Raw genomic sequence first — 20,058 nt, 5'->3', positions numbered from 1 at the left:
GACCACCAGCCAGGCCTGCCCCGGCTCTGCACGTGCTGGCATGGAGCATTCACAGGCCCCTTCCTGTGTGCACCCAGTGCCTGCAGGCCAGGCTGGTCCGAGGGAGATGGGGCCACGGGCAATGGGGAGAGCCAGGCTACACGCACCCCATCCAAAGGGGCAGCTGTGCCTCGGCCCCAGTGAGCGCTCCACATGGGGTGTGGCCAGGCACACACAGAGCTTCTGGTCTGTCTCGACGAGTCAAAAATGGAGATTCTCTGGTGCAGTTAGTTTCTCATTTTTTGAAGCACCACGTGGTCCATGTTTAGTCCATGAGCTGCTGTGCGCAATGATTCTCAGGGTACTGTGGGAGGTGAGACCAGGGGCCCAGAGATGGGGCAGCTGCCCTACACAGCCTGCATCCCCAGGTCGCCTGCAGCCATCACATTCCACGCAGGTGGGCCTTGTCTAGCCTGGTGTCTGGGCAGAGAAATTCACTCCCAAGTGCAGTGGGCTGTGCCTCATCATCTAGTTCCAGTTCTTCTTCTCTGACCTTTTCATTTGACGGCGGGAAGGTGCCTGTCCCAAGTCCAGAGATGGGCAAAGAAGCTTTCGTTTTAAAAAAAAAATGTGAGACGGAGTCTCGCTCTGTCGCCCAGGCTGGAGTGCACTGGTGCAATTTCGGTTCACTGCAACCTCCGCCTCCTGGGTTCAAGCAATTCTCCTGCCTCAGCCTCCCGAGTAGCTGGGATTACAGGCACACACACCACCATGCCCGGCTAATTTTTGTATTTTTAGTAGAGATGGAGTTTCACCATGTTGGCCAGGGTGGTCTCGAACTCCTAACCTCAGGTGATCCACCCGCCTCGGCCTCCAAAAGTGCTAGGATTACAGGTGTGAACCACCGCACCCAGCCTCAAAGAAGCTTTCTGATGCTGATTCAAGCCTAACCTGGAGAGATGGTCAGGGCTGACCCCGGAGGGCTCCCAAGCCGGCATTCACCTTCTGACCGGACGCTTCCTGGAGGAGACTCCTAACACAGCCTTGGCTACATGGCAGAGGCTGGGATGTGACCTTGGGACCACCCAGGCATTGTCCCTTGTCCCCCATTCACATACCCCCATTCCTGAGGTTACTGGGGCTCCTCTGCTGGCCAGAGTCTAAATGGCTGGGAGGGGTAGGGTGGCTTGCTGTGGCAGGTGGCTCTGAGAGCTAACCCCTGCATGCTCAGACGCAAGGCTCCCGCGTGGTGAGGGATGAGGTACCACCAGTAGTGGCCCTCCCGCTAGCCCAGGGGTTGTGGCTCCCCAGTGAGAGAGCTGTGCTTACCAGTGCGAGCGCAGGAAGTTCAGGAGCAGGATGGTGACGCTCAGGGAGTAGCAGGCCAGGTAGGGGGATCCGAAGGCCCTGCTCAGCTTGCGGGTCTTGTGTTCCCACCGTGCAACCTAAACCGTGGGCAGAGAACAAGGGCGAGATGTTTCCTGGGGAGACTCCAGGGCAGGGGTGGGGGGCGCATGCCTCTCTCTGCTTCCTAGGCTCCAAAGCCCCCATTTCCAAAGAAGAAGAATTACACGGGAGCAACAATCACGTGCACCCCAGCTGCACATTATCTGCCCTGGAGCAAGTTCCACAGGGATTTTCACACTTGCTCAGTTGATCTGGACGGACAACAAGGTCCTTCTGGAAACAACCCCTCAACCAGACACAGCCATGAACCCACCAAGAGGCAGAAAGAGATGTCTGGCCGAGAAGATCTGTCCTTGGGGAGACACATGGGGTCTGACCTCAGGCCCTACCTGGGAGCTGCTGAATGAGTCCCACAGACTCTAAAAGGGCCCCAGCACAACTGCCAGAGGAGCCCATGGCTGCAGGAGCACGGGCCTTCAGAGCACAGGCCCAAATTCCCGCTGGGGGCCTCACAAAGTGTCCATCACAGGCACAAAGCAAAGCAAAGCAAACCCCTCACCCTCCTCCCTCTGCCCAAGTGCTCTTCTCAAGGCACAGACTTTCAAACAGTGACTTTTAGCCTCAGAAGCCTTTTACTTTGTTTTTTTTTCAAACTAATCACATCTGGAATCTCAACATCTGGCCACCAACGGTGGAGAGAACGGAGCTCTTCCTGCCTGTCTGCTGTTTCCACAGTCCTGAGCTGGTTATTGCCCGGGCCTGGCCCAGCACACTGAGGAAGGAATGGAGAGAAGGGGAGGGGGCAAGGAGGATGCAAAAAGACAAGCATGCAGCCTGGGGTCAGGGGCTGGGCTCTAGGTACGTGAGCAAGTTGCCTGTGGGCCCAGAACAGGCGCCTGTGTATGCACAGGAAGAGCCTCAGAGGCCTGCTCGCAGCCACCTACCTCCACCCCAGCCCCAGCGATGACTGCTGCCTGCTCCACTTCCCAAGTGGACCTGCCTTTCCCAGCAGTTGCGGCAGGAGAGTGATTAGCGATGATTTCCTCAAGGCCACTGACTCCCAGGAGGTGGCTCCCTAGTGAGTCCTCTGTCCTCTGTCCTCAGAGCTCCTTGGCAGTGGCAGGCTAGGGGGCAGCAGATGGGGGGGAGAGGGGCGGGGCACGCCAAAGTTTACAGGAAGGAGAGGTGAAGGAGGTAGCTCCCGGGCCTTCCCCTCAACCAGCTGTTGGCACTGCAGCCAATTCTCCCAGAAGGTAAGCAGGCCCTAGTCCAGGTCTCAGCAGGTGGCCGCTGCTGACTCTGTGGGAAGCTCAAAAGGCGGAAGGAATGAGCATTGCAGGGGTGAGGAGGGGGCTGCAGTGACCTTGCTGGGAATGTGTGGGGTGGGGTGGGGGCAGAAGAGAAGCAGCCTGCAGAGAGCACCGCGGGGGCCCAGGACCACAGCCTGCTTTGTTTTGTTTTGTTCTAATTTTGAGATAAAATTCAAAGTAGTTTTTAGCTGTGCAACCATCACCACGGTCTAAGTCCAGAACATTTCATCACCCCAAGTAGAAACCCCATCCTCCCCTTCCCCCCTCTGCCGGCCCCTGGCAACCACTCATCACTTTCTGTCGCTATGGATTCGCCTATTCTGGACATTTCATATAAACTGAATCACACGCTACATGGTCTTTTGTGTCTGGCTGCTTTGACTTTATGTAACATTCTCAAGGTTCGTCCGTGCCACAGTGCGTAAATGCACTTCATTCCCTCTTACGGCTGAATACGACTCCAGTATATAAAGATTTTGTCCACCGGTTCAGCAGCTGATGGACACTTGGGTTGCATAAGCAGCACTGTCCACGGTGACCAAGGCCAAAGCCAAGCAACATTCGGGTGCTTGCTAGGAATAATCGTGCCTAAGTGTTTTGTGGATGTGTGTTTTCACTGCTCTCAGGTATACACCTAGGAGTGGAATTGCTGGGTCACATGGTAAATCTATTTATTGAAGAGCTGTGAAACTGTTTGCCACAGTGGCTGCCCCATTTTCCAGCCCCACCAGCAACTCATGAAGATTCTAGTTTCTCCACATCCTCCCCAACACCAGTTATTTTCCGTTTTCAAAAATTATAGCCTTCAGGGGTGGGGGACACTGGGTGTGGTGGCTTACACCTATAATCCCAGCACTTTGGGAGGCTGAGGTGGGAGGATTGCTTGAGCTCAGGAGCTCAAGACCAGCCTGGGAGACATAGTGAGACCCTGTCTCTCCAAAAAAAAAAAAAAAAAAAAAAAAAAAAAAAAAAAAAAATTTAAATTAGCCAGAAGATTGCCTGATTGCCTGAGCCTAGAAGGTCGAGGCTGCAGTGAGCCAAGATGGCACACCACTGTACCCCAGCCTGAAAACAGAGCAAGACCCTGTCTCAAAAACAAAGAAAAGAAAAGAAAAAAAAATTTTATAGCCATCCGAGTGGGTGTCAGGTGGCTTTGGTCTGCATTTCCCCAATGATAAAGAAATACCTTTCCAGCTGGGAGTGGTGGCTCACGCCTGTAATCCCAGCACTTTGGGAGGCCGAGGCAGGTGGGTCATGAGGTCAAGAAATCCAGACCACCCTGGCTAACACGGTGAAACCCTGTCTCTATTAAAAATACAAAAATTAGCCGGGCGTGGTGGTGCACATCTGTAGTTCAGCTACTCGGGAGGCTGAGGCAGAATAATTGCTTGAACCTGGGAGGCGGAGGTTGCAGTGAGCCGAGATCATGCCACTGCACTCCAGCCTGGCAACAGAGCAAGACTCCATCTCAAAAAACAAAAACAACAAAAACCTTTCCTTCAAGGGCTCTCTCTGCCATCCTCAGCCTCCCATACAGCCCCCCTCCCCCAACAGACCCAGGCCACACCTGTCCCTTAGCCTCGGAAAGGGCCAATGCTAAATGAGCTTTCAGAACAATCTAATGACAACAGAAAAGCATCCAGCAAGACTAACCCAAGCGGGAAAGAAAAAGAGGAAACCACGCCTTGCCCCCCGGCGAACTGGTATTCGATGGGGCTGTTATTCCGAGGCAATCGATAAACCAGCAGCCAGCAGGACTCCCAGAACTTCCTTCCCTGCCTGGCAGCACCACCGTGTCCTCACTGGGAGCCCAGCTGCTCATTTCATCCGACAATCAGCGGGTGCTGGATGCAGTCGCCTCCCAGGGCCATGCATGTGAGCCCTTAGTGGGCAGTGGCGTGGCCCAGCGCTCTGCTGTCACTGCTTCTGGTTTTTGCCTGTCTTCTAGATTTCCAGAATCCTAGAGTGGGGATTCATTTGCCCAATCCTCCGTGCCCCTGGCTCAAATTTCCTCTCCCCAGGGCTGCCAGGACCCTCCAGGTAAATGTAAGCTTCAGATAAACAACAAACTGGCCAGGCGCAGTGGCTCACGTCTGTAATCCCAGCACTTTGGGAGGCCGAGGCGGGAGGATCATGAGGTCAGGAGTTCGAGACCAGCCGGGCCAACATGGTGAAATCTCATCTTTATTAAAAATACAAAAAATTAGCTGGTCGCAGTGGTGTGCACCTGTAGTCCCAGCTACTCAGGAGGCTGAGGCAGGGGAACCGCTTGAACCCGGGAGGCAGAGGTTGCAGTGAGCCGAGATCGTACCACTGCACTCCAGCCTGGGTGACAGAGCGAAACTCCGTATCAAACAACAAACAAACAAACAAACCATGTTTTGGTGCAAGCTGTCCCATGGGACTGCTTTTAATCCTAAAACAGTCTGTGCTGTTGACCTGGAACCCTAAGGCAACCGGGCCCTGGGTGTGTGTTTGCTCCATTCAGTAGCCCAGCCTCTCCCACACCCTGGCAAGGAGTCCCCAGCTGAGCTCTGGAACACACAGGTCTCCTCCCCAAATACCGGCTCCTTTTCTTTTTTTGCAAATCTCACCCACAGCCTCTACCCTAGGGCAGAAGAGACAGGCCCAAGGCAAGCAGAGTGGGAGGAAAACAGGGATGGGGTCGAGACCCAGGAACAACATCCCGGCCTTGACGTTCGCCAAAACCCGACAGCACTTCATAGGCAAATCACTCAGCTGCCCGCTACCTCAACTGAGTCACCTGCAAAGTACGAAAACCAGGACAGACAGTACCCGCCACCCCGATCCCCAAGCCAGCATGGTAGGAGCGGTGGAGCAGGTGAGGGATGAAAGGCTCCCAGCCCTGGCATACGGCCCAGGACATGTGAGAGCGCCCGTCTCTCCCCCTATCCGTGGCTCAGAGCAGGGACTGTGTCTGATTTCCTTCTGGGTCCCACTCAGATGGGAACCGCCTCCGCCCATGCACATGCCCATGGTGCCCGTCTGGCCTGAGGTGGCAGCTCCGGCCTCTGTCTCCACGCCAGGACCCGTGCTTCTTCCCTGCCCTTTCCAGGGCACTATTCTTGGTGTCCTTGGACTCAGAGGTTGTAACTGGCAGCCCAAGATGTGTTCTGGTCAAACTCATAGCATGTTTAAAATATTTGGATCAACAATTAAACACTCAGCGTTTTTCACATAAAAGCCAAGGCTTCCCAAATCTTGGCAATGAGCACAGCCTCCCACCCCACAAGTCCTCCACCAGCCCAGCTATGCAGTAAGGGCCCAAGAAGCACGACCCCCTTCTGGGGACAAGACCCTTTCCTAGAGACTTCCTATTGGTCTCTCAAATTTCCTACGCGTTCTTAAAGTGAGGCCACAGAAAGTCGAGTTTTTTATTTTTGTTTTTAGACGGAGTTTCGCTCTTGTTGCCCAGCCTGGAGTACAATGGCACGATCTCGGCTCACCACAACCTCCGCCTCCCGGGTTCAGGCGATTCTCCTGCCTCAGCCTCCCGTGTAGCTGGGATTACACGCATGCGCCACCATGCCCGGCTAATTTTGTATTTTTAGTAGAGACGGGGTTTCTCCATGTTGGTTAGGCTGGTCTCAAACTCCCAACCTCAGGTAATCCGTCCGCCTCGGCCTCTCAAAGTGCTGGGATTACAGGAGTGAGCCACTGTGCCCGGCGAGGGTAGAGTTTTTAAATCCCTCTTTGAAGTGAGACACGGCTCCTTCACACTCATTGAAGGACTGATGTGCGAGTGTCCACCCCGGTGCCCAGCAGGGCAGCTCGCGGCTCCCAGTGCCTGGTTCTGGGCTCAAACACCGGCTCCTCTACTTGCAGCTTGGGCAGGTTATTTCCCTTCTCTCTGCCTGTTTCCTGACCTGTAAAATGGAGCTAATAATTCTCTTGACCGCGTTAGAGTTGCTGTGCAGATTAAGCGAATTCCTGCCCATGAACTGCCTGGAGCGATGTCTACACCACGCGCGTGGGCGTATGGCGGTGCTGCTGTTTGTTTTGTTTTGGAGTGGGCAAAAGGGTGAGAGTCAAGAGGCTAAGTCCGCGCTATTGGCCTGACGGGCCCGGGCAAAGTTGATGAAGAAAGTCTGTTGTGAAGCAGTGTCCCCAGGGAGAGGACAGGCAGACAGACTTGTGCCACACTGGGCTCGCCGGCTGCCAGGCCTCTCCCCTCTGCGGCCAGCCCTTGACGGACTCTCAGAAGCTCCTCCTCTCCCACCTTGTCCTTCCCTGGCTAAATCTGCCTAATACCCAGCTGCAGTGGCAGGTCCCATCTGGATTCCACAGCCAGGACCCCCCACCACCTGGCCTAGGGCTCCCAGCCTGGGCACCTGGGGGTCTAGAATGCCCCAAGCAAAGGGCTAGTGCTTCGCATTGGTAATGAATGCCGGGGAGGAGCTGGTGTTTCCACAAGCTTTGCCAAGGGCCCACGGAACCACTGAAGGAGCCTGTCCCTTTCGTTTAGAGGACGTGGGCCGTGCGCCAGCACAGAGGGGCTCATAAGTTCCAAGCTTCCTTCTGCCTTCCTGCTTTTGCCTCCCGAACTGCCCCCACCTCACTTCTACAGCTGGACCCACCCCTCTGCCTGCCTGACTGGCCCCCTTTCCAGCCCCAGGAGCCGCAGCCAGTGCCTTCTCACTCCTGAACTCCTGCCTCGCGGCCCGGCAAGATGTGGCTGTGGCCTAACAGTTCACACTGCGTCCGCCTCTGCCTCCACGATGCTGAGTCCCGCGCGGGGCTACCACCCGAGGAGGCGCTCAACAAGCACGGGTCTGTGTGGAATGATGGATACATCAGCGCTCCGAGGCCTTCTCTCCTCTCCTCTTTCCCTCACCCTGCAGGGAGCCAGGAAGGAAGGGGGCCCCTAGCTGGGCTCCATGAAGAGAGGAGGGGCCCTAAGGCCCCCAGGGTACCTGTAGGTGACTTACAAATGTCTGAGTGAGACGTCCCCGGGGCAGCAGGGAGCCTGCCCATGACTCCTGTCTCTCCCTCATCCCACCCTGGCCCCCCCAGAACCACAGGCTCCTATGAGAGGTCAGGGATCTCAGAGGCGGCAGAGCCCAGCCCTCCATTAGCCTTCGGAACAGAAACTCAGGGCTCCACTGGCATCAGGAGGTGGGATTCAGGATCCCCCAGTCCCACTGGAGTTGACAAGGATGGGTGAGGCTGCCAGGGCCACTGGGCATCCCCTAGGCTGGCCCCGATGGCCCAGGCCCAGCAGCATGAGGACAGCCCATCGAGGCGTTTCCTCCCCAGCCCCAGATCAAGGTCACTGTGGTACTGTCACATAAGCCTCATGTGCACGCCATGTGCTGTCCATACCGTGCATCCCAGCGGGGTCTGGACCCCTCTCCCTTCTCACCAGGGCTCATAGTGGATGGGGTGTGTGTGTGGGAGTTCAGCAGAGCCCAGCACAGGACCCAGTCACTGCCAGCTAGGCAGGCCCTGGGCCAGCAAGCAAGTACGTGTATGAACAGGCAGCTCTCCCAGGTCGCACCGTGTCAGCCCCCTCTGCTCTGCACATGCTAGGCCCAGCCAGCCTGGTGACCTGGATCACACCTGCCCTTCCCAACACCCAGTTCCACCTGCCCTGCCAGGTGTGCACAGCCCTGGCTCCTTTCAGATCTGCCCCAATCTGGCCAGTGCCGCTGAACCTGGGCCAGGGCCTCTCCAGGACATAGGACCAGTGACAGCTCAGGGCAGCATCCAAAGCGTCCCACAGCACATGGCTCAACTGCCCTTCCACGTGACACAGGCTGCCCGAGGGCTCCAACAGTCATTGTTTCCAACAGATCAACAGACCTGCCCACTCCACCGGCTAGTCCAGTGAATCAATCCCTGTCCAAGGTACACCCAAGCTCTCGCCCTGTGGTGAGCGCACTTTTCACTGCAGTGCCAGAGATCAGGTCCCAGCACCAGCTGCCCGCTTCCAGACAACCTGCACCCAAGGCCCCAGCAAAGTGGCGTGACCCAGCTTCACACCCGAGGGGCCATGGCACAGCAGGGGACACTCGCCTCCCCCAGCCTCAGTGCTTATGCTCAACCTCTTCACTCCGCTTTGCTCCCCAGCTCCTCCATTATGATGGCCCACAGAGCACAGGAGAAAGAGCAATAGGAACACGGTCTCTGAGTTCAAATTCTAGCTCCAGCACTACCTATAGCATCCTATAAAGATGGAACCCACCCCAGTGTCCACAGGCAGGGGGAGGGGCTGAATGAACTGTGCTACAGCCCCATCCTGGAGAAGGGCTCCTTGTAGAAAGGAAGAAGGAAGATTTCTACCTATTGCTATGGTGTGAGCTCCAGGATATATTCATTAAGTAAAAAAGCAAGTACAGAAGAAGGTGCACCCAACCTGTTGTATAAGAAAATGAAGAGGGGCTGGGGGGAGATACACACACAGCACTTGCTTACATTTTCAAAAAGAAACAGGGGAAGGACAAACCCAAAACTGATCAAAATTATTACCTACAGGTGAGGGAGGAGACATGCCAGACATTTACAAATGTCCTTTGTTGACTATGGAACCATGTAAATGTTTTGCATAATTAAGAGTAAGAACAGGGCAGGCACAGTGGCTCACTCACACCTGTAATCCCAGCACTTTGGGAGGCCGAAGCGGGCGGATCACCTGAGGTCAGGAGTTCAAGACCAGCTTGACCAACATGGTGAAACCCCGTCTCTACAAAAATACAAAAATTAGCCGGGCATGATGGCGGGTGCCTGTAATCCCATCTACTTGGGAAGCTGAGGTGGAAGAATCCCTTGAACCCGGGAGGCGGAGGTTGCAGTGAGCTGAGATGGCACCATTGCACTCCAGCCTGGGTGACAGAGAGGCTCCGTCTCCAAAAAAAAAAAAAAAAAAAGAACAAAGGAACTACTAGAAATCCAAAAACTCAATCAATGAACCTGGTAAAAACACAGATAAGAAGTTTCAAGTGATTTTGAAATATAGTATTTTGACTAATCCTCCCTCCTGCCGCATAGCCTGAGAAAAAAAGAACCAGAAAGATTCTGGACTGCATCGAGTAAATCTTTTGTTGGTGATAAAATATTTAATAATACAGATATTATTATTATTTTGACTATATACACATTAATTATGTTACTGTATTTAGGATCCAAGCTTCCTATAAGAGAAAAGTGGTACAAAAATGAAATTAAAAGGTTGAACAAAAACTTTTGAAATGGAAATATTGGTATGAATTCATGATTTATTTCTATTTCTAAAAAATTCTTTTTTCCATTACAAAAAATTGGCCGGGCGTAGTGGCAGGTGCCTGTAATCCCAGCTACTCGGGAGGCTGAGGCAGGAGAATTGCTTGAACCCAGGAGGTGGAAGTTGCAGTGAGCCGAGATGGTGCCACTGCATTCCAGCCTGGGCGACAGAGTGAGACTCTTGTCTCAAAAAAAAAAAAAAAAAAAAAAAAATCATTTTTCCTAGAGAGGCCTGGAACAGTGAGCACCCTAGCATTCAAACTGTGGTCTCCAAATATCATTTTCCACTAAAAATAACCAGAACTCCTCGGTTAAAAGGCCGATTCCAGTCTACTCTGGGAACAGAAGATGTTGAACCTGAGACTGAAAGCTATGAAAGATGAGGTGGAAACGCCAGAAGAACACTAAGAAACACTTGAAGGGTCCCCAGCTGGCTAAAGGCGGACATGCTGAGGTTGCTAGGACACTAACGCATTATTCTGAAATTTTTTTTTCTTTTTTATGGGACATGGTCTCAGTCTGTCTCAGTAGGATTGTCTTTGTTCACAGACAACAATAATCATCTATGTCAAAAAATCACATGGAAACCACAAATAGATGGATATGAAAATACAAAAAACTTAGAATACTCAAGACAACTCTGAAATAAAAGGACAAAGTGGAACTAACACAACCAGATTTTGAGATGTCTGACAAAGTGCTAAGGCAATTCAGTGGAGAAAGGACAGCCTTTCCACAGATGCCACTGGAACAATTGGCTATCATAGGCAAAAAAAAAAAAAAAAAAAAGTGAACTTCAATCCATAACTCAGAAAAAATATAAAAATGGATTAAAGATGGACTATAAATAGAAATATAAACCTAAATCTATATATAAATATATCAATCTAAATATATAAAGCCATCTAAAACTTTTAGAAGAAAATAGACTAGAGAGAATCTTTATGATCTTGGATTATATGATGATTTCTTAGGCACAATACGAAAAGCATGATTCATAAAAGAAAACGTGATAACTTGAAATTCACCAAACTTTTAAAGCTTCTTCTCTTCAAAAGACATTGTTGATAGAATGAAAGGATCAGCCACAGACTGGCAGAAAATATCGGCAAAGCACGTACTTCTTGAGAGACTTATATCAAAAATATATACAGAACTCTTAGAACTTGATAATAAGAAAACAAAAAACTCAATTTTTTTTCAATGGGCAGAAAAACCCAGAGCTAACATCATACTTAATAGTGAAAGACTGGATGCCTTCCTCCTAAACTCAGCAACAAGACAATGAAAGGACGTTCACTCTTACCACTGCAATTCAACTTTGTACTAGAGGTTTTAGCCAGGGCAATTGGGCAAGAAAATGAAATAAAGGCATTCAGATTGAAAAGAAATATGTAAAACTAACTGTATCCACAGATGACATAATCTCATACATTAAAAATCCTAAGGAATCCACTAAAAAAAATTCAAGCTAATAAATGAGTTTAGCAAAGCTACAAGATGATTGTATTTCTACACATTTGCAATAAAAAGTCTGAAAATAGGAATCAAGAAGACAATTCCATTTACTATAGCATTTAAAGGAGTAAAATGCTTAAGAATAAATATAACAAAAGTACAAAACTTACTCTCTGAAAACGAAACATTGTTCAAAGAAACAAAAGATCTAAATAAATGGACAGACATTCCATGTTCATGGATTACAGACTGGTTAAGATGGCAATACTCTCCAAACTGATCTAGAGATTCAGTGCAATCACAGTCAGAATCTCAGCTGGCTTCTTTGTAAAACTGACAAGCTGATTCTAACATCCATATGGATATTGAAGGGTCACAAAATATCCAAAACAATTTTTTTTTTTTTTTTTTTAAAAAAAAGGCCAGGCTCAGTGGTTTGTGCCTATAATCCCAGCACTTTGGGAGGCCAAGGCGGGCATATCACCTGAGATCAGGAGTTCAAGACCAGCCTGGCCAACATAGCGAAACCCATCTCTACTGAAAATACAAAAATTAGCCGGGAGTGGTGGTGGGCACATGTAATCCCAGCTACTCGTAAGGCTGAGGCAGGAGAATCGCTTGAACTCGGGAGGCAGAGGTTGCAGTGAGCTGAGATCGTGCTATTGTACTCCAGCCTGGGCAACAGAGTGAGGCTCCGTCTCAAAAAAACACAAAAAACCAAAAAACCAAAGTTGGAGGACTCACACTTTCTGATTTCAAACTTACCACAATGCAACAGTAATCAAGACAGTGTGGCACGGACATAGGGATAGACATAGACCAGTGGAACAGCATAGAGAGCTCAGAAATAAACTTCCACATACATGGCAAGTGATTTCCAGCAAGGCTGCCAAAACAAATGAGTGTGGAAAGAACAGCCTTTTCAACAAATAGCACAAGGACAACAGGATATTCACGTGCAAAAGAATGAAGGTGGACTCTCAGCCTCACATCATATACAAAAACTAACTCAAAATGGATCAAAAACCTAAATGTAAGAGCTAAAACTATAAAACTCTTAGAAGAAAACATAGGTATAAATCTTCATGACCCTGGATTTAGCAATGGTTTCTCAGATGCGACACCAAAAGCACAAGCAATGAAAGAAAAATAAACTGGCTTTATCAAATATTTAGACTTTTATACTTCAAAGGATTCTATCCTGAAAATACAAAGACAACCCACAGAATGGGTGAACATATTTGTAAATTATTTATCTGATAAAGGATTGTATCTAGAATACATAAAGAATTCTTACAAAATGGCTAAAAGTAAAGAGGGTTGGAGAGAAGCAGAGCAATTAGAAGGCTCACTCGTTGCTAGTCAGAATGCAGAATGGCACAATCACTTCTGAAGGCAGTTTGGCAGTGTCTCTCTTGTTTTTTTGAGACACAGTCTTGCTCTGTTGCCCAGGCTGGAGTGCAGTGGCGCGATCTCGGCTCACTGCAACCTCCGCCTCCCAGGTTCTAGCAATTCTCCTGCCTCAGCCTCCCAAGTAGCTGGGATTACAGGTGCATGTCACCACACCCGGCTAATTTTTGTATTTTTAGTAGAGATAGGGGTTTCAACATGTTGGCTAGGCTGGTCTTGAACTCCTGACCTCAGGTGATCCACTCATCTTGGCCTCGCAAGGGATTACAGACATGAGCCACTGCATCCGGCCCAGTTTGGCAGTCTCTTGAAGCGTTATGCACACATCTACCACCACATGACCCAGCCATTCCACTCCTAGTATTTACTTAAGAAAGATGAAAGCAGCTATCCAGGCAGACTTGAACATGGATGTTTACAGTAGCTTTACTTGTAATAGTCAAAACCTGGAGACAATCCAAATGTCCATCAACCAGTGAATAAGTAAACAAACTAGGGTGAATGGATACAATGGAATACTACTCAGCACTAAAAAGGAACTACCAGTCCATGCAAGAGCATCCATCACCCACAAAACAACTATGCTGAGTGAAAGAAGCCAGACAAACATAGGGTATACTGTATGATTCCGTTTTCATAAAATTCCTGAAAATGCAAACTAATGTCCAGTGACAGAAAGCAGATCAGCAGCAGCCCGGGTTAGAAAGGGCAAGAGGGGCTGGGGGGATCTCAAAGGTGGGAATGGATATGTTCACAGTCTTACCTGAGTACATGCCTCCTGGCTGTAGAAACACATCAAAAATCAAATTGTAGGCGGGGCACAGCAGCTCTCGCCTGTAATCCCAGCACTCTGGGACTTTGGGAGCCAAGGCAGGAGGATTGCTTGAACCCAGGAGTTTGAGACAAGACTGGGCCAGATGGTGAGACCCCTATCTCTACAAAAATAAAAACATTAGCCAGTGCAGTGGCACATGCCTGTAGTCCCAGCTACCCTGGAGGCTGAGGTGGGAGGATCATTTGAGCCCAGGAGTTCGACGCTGCAGCACGAATGCACTCCAGCCTGGGCAACAGAGCAAGACCCCACCTCTAAAAAAGACAACTCAAATTGTATGTTTCATATAGGTGCACTTTGTTGTAAGTTGGTTATTCCTCTATAAGGCTATTTTATTTTATTTTTTGAGATGGAGTCTCACTCTGTCACCCAGGCTGGAGTGTGTGGCACAGTCTCAACCCACTACAACCTCTGCCTCTCGGATTCAAGCGATTCTCCTGCCTCAGCCTCCCGAGTAGCTGCAATTACAGGTGTGCGCCACTATGTCTAGCTAATTTTTGTATTTTTAGTAGAGACGGGGTTTCACCATATTGGCCAGGCTGGTCTCAAACTCTTGACCTCAGGTGATTCACTAGCCTTGGCTTCTCAAAGTGCTGGGATTACAGGCTGAACCACCACGTCTGGCCTGTAAGGCTATTTTAAAATGAAATTATTAATTTTGCTGAATGTTTAATGTAGTATATTATTAAAAGTCCTTACTTATGGCCAGGCATAATGGCTCACATCTGTAATTCCGGCACTTTGGGAGGCCGAGGCGGGTGGATCACGAGATTGGGAGATCAAGACCATCCTGGCCAACATGGTGAAACCCCGTCTCTACTAAAAATACAAAAATTGGCCAAGCATGGTGGCATGTGCCTGTAGTCCTAGCTACTCAGGAGGCTGAGGCAGGAGAATTGCTTGAACCCAGGAGACGAGGTTGCAGTGAGCTGAGATCGTGCCACTGCACTCCAGCCTGGGCGACAGACCAAGACTCTGTCTCAAGAAAAAAAAAAAAAGTCCTTACTTGTTAGAGATACATTCTGCATTTCATATGTATGTGAGATATTTACTGATGAAATTTGATGTCTGGATTTGCTTTAAAACACTCTAGTGAAAGGAAGCAGACAGGAGTGAAGGGGAAGAGGCGGAGAGGGGGCAGAAGACAGATGGAACAAGAATGACATATTGTGAGAGAATTCTTGAAGCTGGGCATTGGGTACGGTGGTGCAGGGGTCATTAAACGGTTCTAGTTTAGTGTATGTTGCATATTTTTGAAAATAAAAAGTTAGAAGGCAAATCCAGGCTTCACTGTTTCCCAGCTGTGTGAGCTCAGGCAGGTCCCCAACTTCCCTAAGGGTGAGAGTCTCCATCGGTGAGCAGGGGATGCCCCTGCCCTCCCTTGGGTTCTGTGAGGGCCTTGGTCCAGTGTCTGGCAATGGCTCCCTTATTCTGCCACTGTCTCCCCAAGGGCCTACAATCTCCTGACTGTGGCATACAGGCCCTGTGCCACTGCACTGACTGTGGCATGCAGGCTCTGATGACACCCACGGCACAGTGACGTCAGCCGACACTGGCACAGGGCTTGCTGCACACCAGGCGCTGGGGTGAGTGCAGCCATGTATCCTATTCAATCTGCATGCCAGCTCCACGGGGGATGTCCGATAGTGTGCCTCCCTTACAGGACTTGCCAAGGACACACAGTGAGTAAATGGATTGTAACTCAGGTCTGGCTTCAGTTATGACCCCTGCCACATGCTGTTCCTGAACATTCTGGGGCCTCCCAACTCTGATGGGGGGATCTGTGCCAATCTGACTTCATGGGACCATCTCCCCTCACTCAGACCCCAGCCTCTGTCCTTGGCTTCACCCAACAAGCTCAGGCCAAGTTCAAAGGCCTCCTCTGTCTGCCTCCGGGTCCGAAGCACAACCAGGCAGCCCCCAACCTTCCTCCTGGACAAGGAAGCCCCAGGGTCGCTTGTTACCTCTGTCAAGAACTCAGCAGCCCTGCAAGGAACAGACCAGCAAAGGTGACCTCATGGGAGTGTCCACGCCCTGGCTGGCTCCTGTGGGTTTGAGCAGAGGGAAATGGTACAGAGCTGTCCCTTCCTCACCCAGTGGGAAAGTCAATGGTGTTCCTCTCATGAGGGCCTGCTACACCTGCCCGTCCACCAGGTGCAACTCATGCTCCGTGCTCCCTGCATCCACTGAAATGGTCCATTGGCCCTGTGGGACCTGGTATAGCCGAGAGCAGGATGAGGCTGGCCTGGCAGTGTCAGCCCCTACTCAGGGCGGCTCTGGTTCATGGTGCTGTCGGGCCTGGCCCAGTCTGAGTGGAAGGCAAGAGGCCCACAGCCCGAAACCCTTCACCAGTGCCAGCACCCAGCCCGGAAAGTCAGGGAGCGCGGGGTCTCCCTCAGCAGATAAGACGGCCTCAGCTGCTCTTACAGGCCGGGGGGCACGGAGGGACAGGGTGTCTGCCACGTGCCCCACTAATGGGTCCCAGTGGAGATTTCAGGCTGGACGATGACAATACATTGTGCTCCTTTTCCCTGTCTGTCTGAGGGTCTCTGAGCCCTGCTTACACAGATGGCTCTGTCCCGAATGTGGGGCTGCTGCTGCCCTGGAAAGAAGGAGGGAGCCGGCATGCCCAGAGTCCAGCTTGAAGGTGGGAGCCCAGAGCTCCTCGAATCCTGCCCTGCTCCTGTGAGGAGGCCCCACCTGCTCCTGGGCCTGGCCCCCTTTGCCTTCCCCTTGCCCTGCTACTAAGAACCCCCCACCGGCCAGAAGGCAGATGCTGTCCCTGCAGGTCCCCAACCTGTGCCCTCCATGGGTGACTGTGGTCCAGCGACAGCAGAGGCTAGCTCCAGCCCAACACACCTGGCTCCCCCAAGCCCAGCCCAGCCCAGCCCAGCCCAGGACCCCGAGCCATCCCCGTGCCCAGCAGCCTGCAGGGGCCTTCCCCATGCTGGCCCAGGCCTCAGGCGGGATCCCCTGTGTGTGTGCCACTCAGCTGCCGATTAGTCATGCTCTGCCACGTGGCCACCTCTTCCATCCCTGATACTTGCCTTCTGGGAGAAAGCAGGAGAGATAAGATAGAGTGGGAGAAAGAAAAGGAAAGGCCCGGACCGCTCTTTGCTCCTGGAAGCTCTGGCTCTGAGACTGGGAGAGGCAGACAAGCCTTCCAGCAATATGACCTGTGCCTGGATTTCCCGGGGACGGAGGAGATTTGAGACATGGACAGTGCCTGCTGCAGGGCCCAGCATGGCATAGAAGGCAGGTGTCTTTCCTTCCCGCCACTCAGCCTTCCAGGAGGCTCGGAGAATGTTTGTTGACTTGGAAGACAGTCACACAGTTGTGACTTGGGTGGGACCTCGTCCTCACGTCCAACCGGCCACCTCCAGGGAAGATCAGGGCAGAAAGCACCAGGGAGTGGTCAGCTGGCAAACGCCCTCCTCGGGAAGGGACAGCTGCTGCCGGGACCCATGGCACACCCGTCCTTGCTGTCTGAGGTGGTCTCCCCAACGCTGCAACAGGGGGCCAGTCAGGGGCCTGGGTCCCAGCCCTCCCAGCCCTCAGTGACCTGCAGGCCCCATGATGGTAGAGGGAGGGTGCTAAAGAGCTGGGTACCTGAGCCCAGCTGGACAGGGAGGCAGGGAGGTCACTCCATCAATACACGCTGAGTGGCTTCTCCAAAGGCGATGGCCACCAGCAGCACAGAGAGCCCCAGGCCAGGACAGAGGCAGTATTGTGTCATTGCTGTCACGGCTCTTACTTAAATAAAATATATATTTAAAAATTTACCTCAGGCTGGGCAACAAAGTGAGACCCTATCTCTACAAAGAATTGAAAGATTCTCTGGGCGTGGTGGCACATGCCTGTAGTCCCAGCTACTTGAGAGGCTGAGGCAGGAGGATCACTTGAGCCCAGGAATTTGAGGCTGCAGTGAGCTTCGATTACACCACTGCATTCCAGCCTGGGTGGCAGAACAAGACTCTGTCTCCAAAAAAAGAAAAAAAAAAATTAATAAATACACTAACGGGGAAGAGGCAGTTGTTTCATCAGAAGATTCGCTGAGTCATTTAAATAGGGAGGCTTTCTACTGCATTTATGATGTCTGATTTATGCGCAGCTTTTTAAAGTGTCTTTTCTTTTTACATAAAACAAACCCACCTGTACAAAGCAACTGAAAAAGTAGCTTAGGAGTGACTCCAACTTTTAACCAAATATAGCACAAAGCGTGATCCACCTTCTTGGGTCAATATTTACCTGGACTTCAGCCTGCCTCGGAAAGGAAATTTGAAAATATTTGGCGAGTGGCAGAATGGTTGTCTGGCTACACAGGCTGATAAGCAGCTGGGGCTCAGGTTTCCAAGCTGGTCTTTTATGGGCGAGAGACATTATCACCATCATCAACGCCCACGTGCTAGTAGTAGCACCCACTGTTAGCCAGCTTTTTGTTTTGTTTTTGTTTCTTAAAGATTAATATATTTTAGAAGGGGAGACTTTAAAAATCATTTTTAGGTCAGATTTATGAAGGTAACACATAGAGTAAAATGTACCCTTTTTAATGTACAGGTCTATGAGTTTTGTTGTTGTTGTTTGATATTAGTAAAGATGGGGTCTCGCTATGTTGCCCAGTCTGGTCTCCAACTCTTGGCCTTAAGCAATCCTCCCGCCTTGGCCTCCCAAAATGCTGGGGTTACAGCTGTAAGCCACTGTGCCCCAACCAGGTCTATGAGTCTTGACAAATGCATACCACCACCACATCAGGACACAGCACTTCCAGCCGGCTACAGGCTCCAGCCCAGAGCCAGGCCCTTCCCTGTCCCACCCCAGACACTCCTGTCCTGTGTTCCATCCTCCTCAAGTGTTTCCCTCCTCAAGTGTCACAGAAATGGAATCGCGCAGGCTGTGGCATCCTGCACTTGGTATGATGCCTCTGTGACGCGTCCAGGGTGTCACATGTATCCCCAGCTTGTTCCTTTTTGTGGCTGCACAGGATTCTTTGGTGTGGATGTGCCACAGTCCATGTGTCCCTGCCCCAGCTGAGGGACTGCTCGTGAGATTTTGCTACTGTGTAACTGTGTATTTTCATTGCTCTGAGGGCCAATGTGCTGTCAGCTAATCACTATCATGGGGCCTGAATCAGCTCACAAGGTCACTGTGCAGGGGAACCATTGCCCTCATTCAGGGGCACAGAGCCCCGGGCACAGCCCCGCAGCTGAGAAGTGTCAAGGCATCCAGCCTGTGGGACTCCACCCCTGTATCACCACCCTCTGTCTGCCGAAGCCCCTGTGCCCCACCCATGCACTGGCACCTGAGTCTCTCAGGAGTGTGGGCAGGAGGGGTCCTGGGAGGCTGGTGCAGGAAAGACTGACCAGGCAGGTGGCAGGGAGCTCACAGCCTCCAGGCAGGAGGCTCAGGAGCAGGAGGGCCCACCCCAGGAGTGCAGGGACAGGGGAGGACAAGGAACAAAGGCTGGGGGCATGGAAGGACAGAGACACCTTCTGGAAAAGACAGAATCTGAGTTGAGCCTGGAAGCAACGCCCCAAGGGAAGGGGCCAAATGGGCAGCAGCCAGCCCTGGCCGTGGGTGGGGATGGGGCAGGGGTGCAGGATGGAGGGTGGGGCCTGGAAGGCTCATGGAGGAAGGAAGAAGAGCCTCAGAGGGGCCTTCCAATCCCAGCTCCAACCCTCCCTCCCCTGACAGAAGACCCCCAACATGGGGCAATGGCCGGGACGAGGAGGGGGCTGTCCCAGGTGGACTCTGCACTTTATCCCAGTGCCTCCTCTGCACCTGCTCTGCCCAGAGCACACAGGCGAAAGCACCAACTTTGGGCTGAGCACAGCACACGTGAGGGAGGGTGGCCAGCCAGCATGGGTTCTGGCATTATGGCCCGGGGGTCAGGGGAACTGAGCCCCAGGAAGACTCCCTAGGCAGGTGGCAGCAGCCACTGTGCAAGGAGAGGAGCCAGTGAGTCAGGAGCACCAGCTGGCCTCCACCAGCCACACCCCCAGAACCCGCATCTACTAGAGGACACTGTCAGAAGGAGCCCAACATCCAGGCAGCTGCAGGATGAGAGGCCCTAGGCAGGCTCCGCCCCTCCCCATGCTGCCCCTCTCCAACAGGGTCCCCGCAGCGCAGCCCACTCCTCCAGGCAGGCTCAGGGTTCAGAGGGTCGCGCAGCATGCAGCCTCCTTCTCACCCTCTCCTGCAGTGACCCCCTCGCTCCCCGCCCTTGGATGGCACCTGGCACACTGCCCACTCATCACTGGCGAGTGAATGGGCTCCCGAGTGCTCCCCTGTGAGCACCTCAAGGCATACAACAGGTACTTAATAAATGTTCGCTGATTATAAATCTGCAGTGGGCAGGGAGTGTCTCCACTGCCTGATATTTGTCTATTCTCTTCTCGCTTTCTGTGGGCACTGACAGCAGTGACT

At 51.8% G+C, this 20,058-nt stretch overlaps 1 protein-coding gene across 1 annotated transcript in view; it reads right to left on the bottom strand.

Moving 5' to 3' along the window:
* The window catches only part of PEMT (phosphatidylethanolamine N-methyltransferase), an 88,995-nt gene that overhangs the window by 15,185 nt on the left and 53,752 nt on the right, over window positions 1-20,058 (bottom strand). Inside the window, exon 3 of the mRNA XM_002827100.5 lies at window positions 1,309-1,424. Coding sequence (XP_002827146.3) covers window positions 1,309-1,424 — 116 coding nt within the window. The remainder of the gene's footprint in view (window positions 1-1,308; window positions 1,425-20,058) is intronic.

Source organism: Pongo abelii, chromosome 19, assembly GCF_028885655.2.
Source record: "Pongo abelii isolate AG06213 chromosome 19, NHGRI_mPonAbe1-v2.0_pri, whole genome shotgun sequence".
In the NCBI taxonomy this organism is placed as follows: domain Eukaryota; kingdom Metazoa; phylum Chordata; class Mammalia; order Primates; family Hominidae; genus Pongo; species Pongo abelii.
Note: the sequence above shows the minus strand (reverse complement) of the source record. Positions and strands in the feature narration are given on the sequence as shown.